A 13,170-nucleotide genomic window follows, 5' to 3' on the forward strand; every position below is an offset into this window, starting at 1 on the left:
ACAAGAAGACACGGACACAGATACATTCCTATTGCTGTACTTGTGGGGACCGTCACTGAAATTAGCATTGCCTTACCCCCGAATGACTAGACAAAATAGCCCCAGTTTCTGAATATGTGTCAACTCTCAAGGTCTAAACCTCAGACTAGTCCTCACAAAGATAGATGTACATAAATACACACATCCGTACAATCATATGGGCGTCTGGCATGTTTCTGCTGCACTGTGGCTTTCCAGTTATAACCTTTAGAATTACACGGTATAGGACGGGTCCATCATTAAGGACAGGAGCAGACTCTCAGACTGCTCCTCCCACACTGTACATGAAAAGAAGATCTTGTTAAAGTAAGAGAGGGGAAAAGAGATAGAGTACTTGTTTTAAAGCTGCTGTTAATCCCTGCAGTGAAAGGAGGGATGCATTACACTGACATTTTGCTTGTGTTGCTGATATTTCAATTAGGTAGAGATATAAAAAAAAGTGGTCTAACCATGTACTTTAGTAAAAGTTACTGTTGCCCATGAAAAGACCAAAACCAACAATGAAGTTATCCCACTAACAACTACTGTCTGTGTCGGCACAGCCTGATATATCTTGTTCTCCTTTTGTTGTAGAGCTCCATTGTTGTCAACAACTATTAAAAACACATCAATGGGCCACACTGATCATTACCATGAACACACACTGTAGTTTGTTTTGACTTAATACCAAATACACCATCCCACTGCTATAAAAACTCACTAGAGCATGAAATGTGTATCCCTCCTCTGCAGAAAATAGTCCCCAATAAATGCACTCTTTCCTCTGTTTAAATAACAGTTATGAAAAACTGCTGAGCTGTTTTAGGAAGGAGTCTTTTTTTAAAATGAAAGTATATATTTGTATTTGTTTGTATATTTGTATATAAGATCTATGTTTCATGTCTAAGAGGAACCAATGAGCTGAGAGCCACAGACAGGACAGAGAAGTCAGAAAGTATTGAAAGCAATGTTGGTTTGCAAATTACAAAAAGAATGCCAGCCTTATCCTTTGCGTTTTATTTCCATGTTGCTAATTTAGCATTGTGCCTTTGTCTGGGATTTTTCCAGATTCCAACACTCATTTGTGGAAAAACCTTAAAACTACCCATTAAGTTCTTGTGGACTTCAAGCATGTTTTATTTGATGGCATCTGTTCTTAAATCATACCTGTTATTATCTCCCACCTTTTGGACCAGAATCAGCCACAAACTTCCTGTCTCATAGTTTAACAAACCGCAAACCCAAACGATATGATTTCCTCGCACTGATGACAGAGAAAATGTTTTACTGAATTGAAACTGAGTTGTCAAGGACACATAACTGCTTGTTTAGGTCTGTAATTAAGGACTTAATGAGTTCTTGTGCCGTACCATGGCCTCAGGAAGTCCCACAGCTAGTTAAGTCATGTGACCATACAACCTCCATTTTTAGGAAGGAATCTGGGCAAGGGGACTAATGTGGAGGCTTGGAGCTCATTTTCAGTTTGACATGTCATTGTGTTTCCTGTGAAGTTATGACCTCCGGCGTGTATTTTGGTGTCGTACCAACTGTGTGTATCATGATTATGTTTTATTGTGTCATTGTGTTGTACGATGATGTTTTATTGTGTGACTTGAACCTGCGCGCTTTTGTTTTCCTCCCCATCCAGACACCAAACTGTGACACAATGAAGGTGGCTATTGTATTCGTCCTGCTCTTCGCCACGGTCCTCTGCCGGCCGGTGAGTCATTTTCTCTGTCAACTTGACAATAACTTTTGCACAACTGAGAATCACATTCCAGTTTTGAAATTAGTTTCCATCAATTTCGACAGTAGTTTTGGTGTATTTACTCACATTTGATACAACTTGTATATATCTTTGTTTGCTTTGTAGGCAAGAAAAGTTACTGACAGTTCAGAGAGCTCTGAGGAAGTGGTGAGTATCTGGAGAGAGAGAGAGAGAGAGAGAGAGAGAGAGAGAGAGAAAGAGAGAGAGAGAGAGAAAGAGAGAGAAAGAGACAGCCACATTGACTGATGTTGGTTGTGTTCACAGGTGAGAAAACCAGCACCTCCAGCCCCCAAAAAACAGGCAGCAGTGGTTCCTCAGGCCCGTGCAGCACCTGTACAGGTAAAATATCCCTTCAATTAATCCACCCTTCTTTTTTTCCTGCCATTTCATTGTTTCATTTGGTTATTTGTCTTATTTTGCTCTCTTCTGTTCACCTCTCATATCTCCTCTTTTGTATTTTCTCACATACCCTCTTCTATTCCTATACCTTTTATCTTCTTACACAGGTAGCCACTTTCTTTTACAATCCATTTACTCAATGCTAGGTTACCAAACAGGCAGAGTAGGCAATCACCCCAGGGCCCTAGAAACCCAGGGCGCCCCCAAAGTGGTTTGTACCACCAAAAGCTGACATGAAAATGGCCATAAATTGGCATGCTATGTTCAGTTTACGTGTCACAAGGAGTACTACTCATCCTGTGAAAAGAGTTCAAAACAGCAGCTCTGTTTCAAGCACACCAACACTAAGTAGAGTAGGTCTGATGTGGTCCTACTGGTCAAAATGACTGACATTCATTCCCTGCTGGTATACCACCACTATGTGTACTCCCTAACGACCTCAACTGGTTTGAGCTCTTTGAAGTTTAACATCTCAGCTGTCTAAGCTAACATCTGGTGATGCAAAAAGGCAAAGAGCCTCCACAAATATGTCTTCTTTGACTGGGACATAAATGAAGATGCAATAAATAAAACAGTTAATTGAAAAAAAGAGTTAATCATATTCATTTGGTCCGATGTTGCAGAACGTCGTAGCAGCAGCTGCTGCCGGCTCAGAAGAGAGCTCCGAGAGTTCAGATGAAGAAGAGGTGAGAGATCAGCAACTTAAATCAAATTAATCATTATTCATCAGGACACGCCTTGTTAAACAGTCAGATTCTTACATCTTTTGTCTGACTACATTCATGACTTTGTGATTTTTGCAGCAGGCAGCACCAGAAGCTCCAGTCGCATCTGACAGCTCAGACACAGCTTCCACCTCAGATACAGCCTCTGTCAACAGCAAGGACAGTGAAGACAGTGCAGACAGTGATGACGACGATGAAACAGAGGAGAGTGTAAGTAAAAACATGCCAAGGACACATATGGCTATATACAGTTTACTGCATAGAAGGTTTCTTTTCATGGTTGGCTGCTGAAACTGTAGAATAAGCCTAAGTTTCTGACAGCTCACCTCTGTGTCTCCAGGAAACCGAGGAGGAGGATAGCGAAAGCTCCGAATCAGGCGAGTCCTCTACCGCTGCTCCCACCACCCTCGCCCCTGTGATCGTCACAGACGCACCCGTGGCTGAAACCACTCCTGGGCCCATCGAGCCTACCATCGTCACAGACACAGACTCAGGCCGTGGCGACAGCTACGGAGGCTATCCCAGCGATTACAAGTCCATTGACTACGTGGAGGAAAAAACCTACCACAAGGTTCCTGTTCCCTACAAGTCCTACGAGCTGGTCGGCACAGGAAAGAAGACGGCCTACGACATGACAGACGGCAATGAGGTGGAGAAGTCACTGCAGGTGTACAAGGTAAAGGTTAGTTTGAGCTTCCCGAGAATGTTAGGCCGTGAAACAGTAGGGTGTGTTGGTGCAAGCAACATCCGATGTCAAATTGTCCCCTGCAATTACAAAAACGCTACCTTCTACCTTGTACTTCCCAACATCAGCACACGTGGGTAGGATTTACAAAATGCCCAACTAATGCCGAATATAGCTAAACTCTACAAAATATTACAGCATGAATTAATTCTTCTATTCCACTTCCCTTGTCTTGCTTTCACTAGTAGACAACTTCGGCTTGCGTTTTAAAATTTCCTTTAGTGCTTGCACTTTATCTGACACAACTGCTTTCAGTGCTTATACTTTCACTATATTCACTATATTTTCACTCTGATTAACTCTCTTTAGGACCTTCACTTAATCCCCTTTAGTGCTGTTAATTGACTTCAATTTAGCACTTTTACCTTCACTTCAACTTCTTTCTTCTGTTTAACTACCACTTCAACTACTTTTACTAAAGCTGTTCAAGCTGCCACTTCAACTACTTTCAGTAATTTCTTTTCAAACTTCAAAAGAATCATCACGTCCTTTTCTCTCACTAAAATAAAAAGATGAACAGACAGCTATTTCCTCCATTAGTGCAGTGTTTTATTTACGATCAACTTACACACAAACCAAGCAAATTTACCCTTCCATCCCTCCTCTGCCTCACCTCCAGGCTCTTCAGGTCCACTCTGATATCCTGGAGGAGGACACCAGCACCCCTGATGTGGAGACCCAGGGCCTGGACACCTCCTCAGGCACCTCTCAGGACCCGGACCTCCGCCAGGCCGCCCTCCCAGAGGAGGAGAGCACCAGCACCAGCGACGCCACCACCAGCGAAAGCGAGAGCTCCAGCACCCCAGAGGAAGAGGAGGAGGAGAGCGCCAGCACTGCCAGCGAAGATGACAGCACCAGCACCAGCCAGGAGTCAGAGGACGAGGAGAGCCAGAGCAGCGAGGAGGCCACAGCCACACCCGGAGCCGCTGACAGCGATTCAGATGAGAGTGACAGCGCTGAGAGTGACTCAGATGAGAAGGGGGCGGGACCTGACACCACCACTGACATGCCAGTGGTCATCACTGCCAAATAAGCCCCGACCGTCTAGGAAAGGGAGTGGACGGTGGTGTCTGTTAGATTCACAGAAAGAGCGCACGCTGCATCCAGGTGTAAAAAGCCCCCTCCAGAGCCACATTCCACTGCAGGGCCAAACAGGGACATCCAGGGCTCAGTTATTATTATTGTTCTCAATGTGATTAACCGATTTCTGTGGTACTTTGTGCATCTTTTGGGAGAAAGCAATACTTTGTGTTCCAGGTTATATTTAAATAAACCATTAACTCCAGCATACTGTGGTCTCGTTGCCCTGGTAAATCCCATGTTTGACCCTGCAGGGGAAAAGTGGTCAATGTAACTTTATAGGATGTTGAAACTGACGACTGCTACCTGCAACAGGAGGTTGACTCACCTCATGACCTTTCTCCCCTTCCACTCTCCGCTCTGTGGGGTAAAAGGTCAAAACTAGAAAAGAACTAAGACACACAGTCGAGTCCTGATATCTACACTAGCACAACACTGCATTTAATCATTGATTAATAACTGCAATATGCAAACCTACATTGTTTTTGTGCTTACGAAATAAGAGAACAGTTTATTTAAATACTTGTAATCATTTCAAGCATTATAGAGTTTATACTTGACATTAAGCCACACATTTGCTGCCTGTGTGGCTTAGCTTTGTTGCTCGCTAATATCAAATCTGCTGGTGTAGATAGAAGGATGGAAACAAGAGGTACAGGGTTCAATCATGTATAGATGCAGTACACACATACATACATACAACACAGTCCTATTCATTTGCACAGTTCCTACCTACACTACATGTTGTTTGTCCCATGTTGTTTACTGTAATGTAACATATTGTACCATTTCTAAAAAATTAATAAAGATCTTTTTCATAAAAAGAGATGCTGGTTGTTGGCATTTGTTTTAGATAGAAAGACATAAAGGGTGGTGAGATGGCTGAGAAGATGGATATAAGAAGCTGAAAACACAACGCATGAGAGAGTCATAAAACAATTATACACAGAAATGCTCAAAAAATTAAAGTGGACTAAGGAGATGTTGATGAAGGTTCTCAGTCATCCAGGTCATGGTAATTCTAAGAGCTGTATCGTAGGCAACTGGACTTGTTTCAGTTTCTGGAAGACGTTTCACCTCTTATCCAAGAGGCTTCTTCAGTTCTAACTAACTGGAGGGGAGTTGCAGGCTTTTAAACTCTGTGTGGGAGTGTCCTTACAGTTAACATCTTGGCCAGAGAAGACAGATGGTTTGAAAGAGAAGTAAAGGAATCCATATGTAAAGATGACCGTTCATTCATCCATCATGCCTTCTGTGCAGCATCTCTGCTGGTTGCCTTGCACTAACGCAGTAATGACATGACTCCCAGCTGTTGTACTGCACAAAACTCCCAGGCTAGCTGTTTCCTCCTGCTTTCAGCCTTTAGGCGGAGCTAGGTTAATCATCACCTAAATCCAGGACTGTAACCAACAGTTCACCCAAAAAAACTTACGTGATTATCTCCTCGCCCTCATTGTCCAAGTCTCCAGAAGCCCCTCACAATAAGCTTATTTCCCAGAATGTTGAATTATTCCTTCATAGCATGTGCACATGCAGCATTTGTGCAGTAATCATTAATTTGGTGTGTTTTACAAGTTGGCGATACAAACTACTATAGCGATTGATATGCTGTTGAATGAAACTACCTAGGTAATCTCTCACAGCTTCAAACTCTGGCCTTCTGTTGGCTTACTTGAGTTGGACACTGGCCTGCAGTGTTGACTTTACGTTAAAGTACGTATTGCAGAGATGTCAACTGAAGTTAGCACGCTAACCTGCTCCACTTCAAGGTGGCAGACTCAAATCAGCCACTTGGCTGCACGGCTAACTAAGCTCACTTGCTAACGGCAGCTAGTCCATACAGCCAAACATGGCAAAGAGAATAGTGAGCAGCAGTTAGCGGTTATGCTGCCTCCTGTAGTTTTGTAGCTACGTTCAACAGGTTACAATATTTTACTATTATCAAGTAGCCAACGTCACAAACACACAACCCCCAATGATAAAGCTCACCCTAAAAAAAACAACTTTTAAACAGTTAACTTCTAGTTACCCTGTTGAATATTCTTCTTTGCATGTTTTCTCCATAATTTTACACATTAATAACCATCTAACACACAGCCAAATCAGGTTACCAGGCAAGTCACGACCTGTTGAAAAAATATGTGTGATTGATGAGGAACAGGGATGATTCTGCTGCAGAGTGGTGTGATTATCAGTACACATTCTCTATACCTTTAATTTTGATATTGAAAATAATATAAGGTGAAGTGTATATTGATGTTATGTTATTGACCCAAACCTGTGTTGTGCATGTGAAAATGTCCTGAGCAAAACCTGGGCCACAGCGCAGACCTGCTAGTGTCCTCTTTAGGCAAAAATGTGAGAGTTATTTCTATAGAAGTATCATATAAAAGCACTTAGTGTTTGTCTAGACTTCTTCTCCTCATCTGTTAATGTATCGTCTGTCAAACACTGTATAGACATATAAACACAGAGGGCGTTCTGACTGATTACAGCCTTCGTATGTCGGAGCCCCCAGACTGCGACGGTGAAGCCCCTCGGGTGGAAAGACGAGACAGGTAAAAGTGTAGGATTGATGTTCCTGTTGCAACTCTGAACTGCTAGTCTAAGAATAGAACATACACCAGTGAACCGACGGTGATGTCTAGAAAATACACATATACACAGCAACACTGAAAACAGGCCGATATATACTGTTTTAATTTACACCACATTTTGTTTCAGTATGTGCAGGATTGCAAAGAAAAAGGATGTGTGCTACAAGCACACTTGAACATCAGCTTTGGAATATAAAACAGGTTTTTAATTACCTAAGCTACTAAAAAAGACAATTCCATGACTATATACTGTATCTTTGATAACACTTCTAAAATGTACCCTTGGTTATCAAGCTAAGTCTGCTGTGCAATAACCTTTAACTGAGAGTGAGTTTAATAATGTAACTGTGATGTCTTTAATGTTCCTAGCCTCCACCAAAGTGATGTAAGTGATTTATGTTCAGTTGTGCACAGACAGGCCATGGCTTGATTTATTATCCCTCATGAGAAAATAAAGACAGACGCTAAAAGATGTCATGTAAATAAATCACATAAATGTGCACAGACACGCCTTTGTGAGTTTGGCGATGTAAAGCAATAAAGATTATCATAGACATGAATACTGTAGCAATGGTGGTTCTTTTGTGTGTGTTTTATCACCGGACCAAAGACAAGCCAGGACTCCCTGAAATTGAACGTAGAAATCATTGTCATTAAATTTACTTAAACATATTTAATAATCATCTTTGTCAAACTTTTAACTTTGTTGTTCTGGCTCTGTACTTCCACAAATGAGGGAAACAGCCAGCCCACGGTAGTAACAGCTGGCACATGTCAGTCAGTCTGTGTGTTGAAAGGTGATATTGTACTATCATTTTGCTATTAGCTGGTTATCTGTTACCAGTTAACTAGCAGTGATGGAGGGAGGAGGTGAGCAGTTCTGGCAACAACAAATCAAAATGGCCGGTGTGACAAGTGAATAACAATGATCCTCTCATTACAATGCAATGTTCTGCTGGGAATCCTTAGGTCCTGGCCTTCATATGGATACCCCCCCAATGGCAGTGGTGCTCCCTGACGGCGGTGGTCCCCCTCACCAGAACAATGCACTCAGCTGCTCAGGAACGACCCAAGGAATGTGATAAAGAGCTCAAGGCCTTGTCATGAGCACCTATGGGATGTCCCTCAACAAGTCCGATCCATGGAGGCCCTACCTCGTAGCCTAAAGAACTCAAAGCATCTGCCACCATCGCCGTGGTGCTAGACACCACAGGACGACCTCAGAGATCCTGTTTCCATGCCTCGATGGGGCAGAGCCCAGTCTGATCCAAGATGTGGCCGCCATGGACCGGACTTGTGCAGGGACGTCTCATGAATGCTCGATGGGACTGGGATCTGGGAGTCGATGCCTCAAGCTCTTAGACACATTCCTCGGTCTATTCCTGAGCAGTTTTTTTTTTCCTGTGGCAGGAAGCATTGTCCTGCTGGGAGGGCCACTGCCTTCAGGGAACACTGGTGCCATGAGGGCGGGGGTACTGCAACAGTGTTTGGGTAAGTGGTGTATCAAGTCGCATCCACATGAATGCCAGGGCCCAATGTTTCTCCTGAAGAACATTTGATTGTAACGAGATGATCAAGTCAGTCACTTTACCTCTCAGTGGTTTTAATGTTATGGCTGATTGGTGTATTGTGATCTTTGCTGCCACTAGATATTGCACTTGAGCACCAGCATCTCAGACCAAAACAACTCAATAAAGTTGGGAGATTAAAAAAAGCAGAATCTAAACCCACTCTGCTCACTAAACTCAGATCAAACTGACAAACTAGGCGGTGCTTAACAAATAGGAATCAAGATCATGTTACTGCATGCTGCAATCTCACCTCGAATTGCTCAGAACCACACTGTAGTGTACTGTTTAGAACAGAGAAGCTCACACAGACTTCATGTGTTCAGGACAACATTACTTTACATATCTTTACATAGTAAATAGTTGTTCGCTGCAACATTAATGTTCAAAATCTCACACATTTAATCTTTATCGCCTTTATAGAATAAAGTTCTTCTTTTTGCTGTATAGTTATTAGGGAGATTATTTTACTAAAATGAACATTACATTTTTGTCTTGTAAAGTTTTTGTGTTAATGCTTCTGTCAACACAGACACAGTCAGCAGGGGCAGAGCCAGCAGGGCTTAGAAAACATGTGTTGCATGCTCCTGTGGCTATGCTAATAGATTTAAGGAGAAAAGAGTTGAGGATTTACAAATGAGGATTTTAATGCACTTTGTTTTTTTTTTATATTATCTTTGGCCTGTTACAAAGTGTAAACGGTCTCTTGATGGAACTAAAAGAAGATCGTTGGTTTTATCTGACCTTCTCTTGCTGGTTCACGTCTTGAACAGTCTTGTAGCCCCCCTCAAACTTCTAACAAACCATGTTTCTTGACAGGTTTTTAGTTTATTGAATGATGAACCAATCCTGCAGGGGTTGGCCTCCATCACTGCTGTCCTCTTCCCCTTGGCATCGTGCCAGTCCTTCAGGGAGAGCCTGCCGACAGCTCATCCAGCATCGTAAAAACAAGCCTGAGCTGAGCTTTTATGTAGATGACTAAATTAATAACTGGATAATTGTGATTACTGTGTTTATCCATGAGTCATAGTGAGTGAAGTGTGAGTGGGATTTGAGACGTGATGACTCGATCAATAAATCTCTTGAAAATCAGTCACTTTGTCTGAGCCGACCAGTGTGTTCAGAGACCAAACTGTCAAGAAATAAAGAAAAACAACATGTAGGATTTTAATGGACCCACCACAGTTTCTCCTGTGCAGCACTGTGTAGAAGGTCTCTAATTTAAAGTGCTCTGGTTACTGAAACTGAGCTGTCCTCACTGGCTGTACGTCACTGTCCAGGTCAAAGATTGTAATTTACTTATAGCTTGATGTCAATTAGGGCACTTGGTTTTGATGAGGCGAACCCATCCTGTTAGATTCATGGATTTCAGTCTTCTTCATGTGAGTACGTGCCATATTTTCTCCTGCTCGTTTTGGACGCCACAAGATAAGTATAAACATATGATTACATCTTTATACCCATATACGCTTTCGAAACATGTCATTCCAAAACCACGGGCATTCATCTGCTGCTATAAGAGCCTCCAGCCTGGTGACTTACTATCCACCGGATGTTGGAAACCTGACTGCAGGGATTCAACCACAAGAGCATTATTGACGTCCAACACTGATGTTAGGTGATAAGGTCTGGATTTTAGTCGGTGTGCCAGGTCATCTTAGGGGGTTGGATGGGACTGAGGTCAGGACAAGCCATGTCTTTATGGACCTGGCTTCGTGCACGCGGACAGATCCACATATCAACCTGGAAACTGTTTGACACAGACTGTAATGACAGACTTCTCCCACTAGATGGGGCTGAGTCATTGACAGTGCTTCTGGTCAACTGTGCTTGATTTCTTTAAGCAATTGCAAAAAAAAATAGGACTGAAAAGGCAAAGGTTTGAATCACATGCAGTATTTTATCTTACTTACAAATAACAAAGAAACATTAAAAAGCTGGACCCAGGCAGGCAGGTTAGGAACAAAAGGCAAGCTTTAAAGGAGCACTACATAGTTTTGGAGAAGAAATTCAAACTCAGAATTTTAATATTTACAATATTAATGAGGTAATAATACAAACTCAGAAATACAAGTGAACAAACAAGCTGTTCTCGGAGGAAAATAAAGTCCCCAGAACACTGTTTGAAGCTAGAAAGGTGGTAGGGTCCGCCACATATAAACAAGGTAAAACAGTATGAACTTGTGTTGTCCTTTAAGGTCAGTTTGTTTATTCACTTTATTCAGTCATGAACACAAATAGAGTTTGATTATTTAGTTTGTTTAGGCAGAAAAAAACAGTCAATAAAGATATCTTTTCTGATTAAAATGTCTCTGCAATAGTGCACCTAAGCTGTACAAAATACAAGAAACAAAAGGTCAGGTGGCAAAAAACACAAGAAGCAGGCGGAGGCAAATCCAATAAATAGTGAAGTACAAAAAATACAAAAACTAAATAAAGCACAAACCAAAGAAACACTGGGAACATGAGGAGTAAACAGGATCAGAGAACAGACAATCCAGGGTTGACATGGGGAAAACAGAGCAGGAATGTAGATGCATGACAACAACAGACGAACTGACAAAGAGAGAGGGGAGGACGAGGACTTCACACAGGGAGTGAAGACAACTGAAGACAGGTGAGCAGGGAAAACAGCAAGAGAACAGACGAAGAGAGCGGGAAACATGGACTACACAAGAGGCTAATGAGGGACAGGTGAAGACAATCAGGACAATCACAAGGGAGGGAAAACAAGACAAACCTTACAAAATAAAACAGGAAATAATAGCTACACCAAAACCCCAAACCATGAAAGCTTGAGCCATATTTGATTTGGAATGGTCACATTTACAGGGCAGGACGAGCTGTTTCTCACGTGATTTGCCCACTCAAAGTGCAGGAGAAGATTGAAGTGACATTAAAGGGTCCACAAATCAAACTCTGTTTGCCTTCGATGTATTGGAGCAGCTGCAGAATTCACAGAGATGGCTATTATAAAACCAGAACGCATAAAACCAAAAATGACATGCATGGCTAGACACCACAAGAGGACAGTCCAATTACCTCATAAATCTTCAAGTCTTATATACACATCTGTACAGTAGAAACCTCTGTGAGAATAAAAACATTTTCTCTTCCTCAGTTTCTAAACCCCTGTGTTGAGACCCCACGTTGGGTCACTTCATCATGGGAGATTTAAAAAAAAAAAAAGAAATCATAGAAAACATTTATTAAAAATGAGTTTAATTTATATTGTCCCCAGCTCCCTCTTTGCTTTTAGAAATAGGCTACAAAACAATGTTAAACTCATATTCACCTTACTCAAACTGGGGGTTGCCAAACATGGTCACGAGGTAAAAAAGTTTGAGGACTCTTTAACCTCTAATAAATAACTCACTCACAGTAATGACTTTACAAATATGGCAATTTCAATGTAATTTCGATGCTTTATTTTTCATTTAAGGAACAAGTGAATACTGTCACATACAACACATTCAATCATGAACATCAGATCCAGTTCGACAAAATTAAGAATATCACACGTTTAAACAGAAGCAAGCAGACTACATGAAGGTATTGTCTTCAGCCATGTGAGCCATATTTAATTTGGGAAAAGATTAATTTACAACCTGTAATTAAAGCAATCCCACTGTGGCAATAACTCAGTCTCATTCAGTGTGTGCAGACAACAGACAAGAGCTAACAAGACAAACAGGACACACCCGCCACAGTCTGTAAACACACTGCTGTGGGATACATAGTCTGGATGCTTCCTGCAGATGGTTAGTTTTTGTTTTTGGTGGATAATTTCAGTCCATTATATTTGTTATGATTATCATCTACTATGCACTTGTTTTAACAAGCTTGTGCAACAGGTACAACACTTAAAATTCCTATGAAATGCTAAAATAAAATAAAAATAACAATACATACTCTAAACAGTGGTTCAGGAGTTTATCTATGTAGAAACACTAACTATTTTTGGCACAAAAATCCACCATAGTAACCTGCCTGTACTTTCCTGACCAACTTAAATGTAAAAAAAACAACAGAGCCACAACATTCAGTTGTTTTGTCCACACCTCTAAGTGGTCTGGTCTTTCGTGGCTAAAACACTGCAGGTCTTCCTGTCATTACCAACAGAAACAACACCAAAACAATCAATGTAATGTCAATAATACAGCTGAAGGCACATTTAAAACCATCTAAAACTATTTTTTTGAGGCACTGTTTATCATAAGACATATTGATTAGTGAAAATCCAACTTCAGCAACAAAAAATCAGTAGTGG

At 41.6% G+C, this 13,170-nt stretch overlaps 1 protein-coding gene across 1 annotated transcript; it reads left to right on the forward strand.

Moving 5' to 3' along the window:
• The first annotated feature begins 1,684 nt into the window (after window positions 1-1,684).
• spp1 (secreted phosphoprotein 1) lies at window positions 1,685-4,688 on the forward strand. The gene is made up of 7 exons (XM_073477433.1): window positions 1,685-1,738; window positions 1,892-1,933; window positions 2,051-2,125; window positions 2,809-2,871; window positions 2,989-3,120; window positions 3,251-3,586; window positions 4,275-4,688. Exons 1-7 carry the CDS (start codon window positions 1,685-1,687, stop codon window positions 4,686-4,688), a joined length of 1,116 nt encoding a protein of 371 aa, XP_073333534.1.
• Window positions 4,689-13,170: the final 8,482 nt, after the last annotated feature.

The sequence above is a fragment of the Pagrus major genome, chromosome 12 (assembly GCF_040436345.1).
Source record: "Pagrus major chromosome 12, Pma_NU_1.0".
Lineage (NCBI taxonomy): Eukaryota > Metazoa > Chordata > Actinopteri > Spariformes > Sparidae > Pagrus > Pagrus major.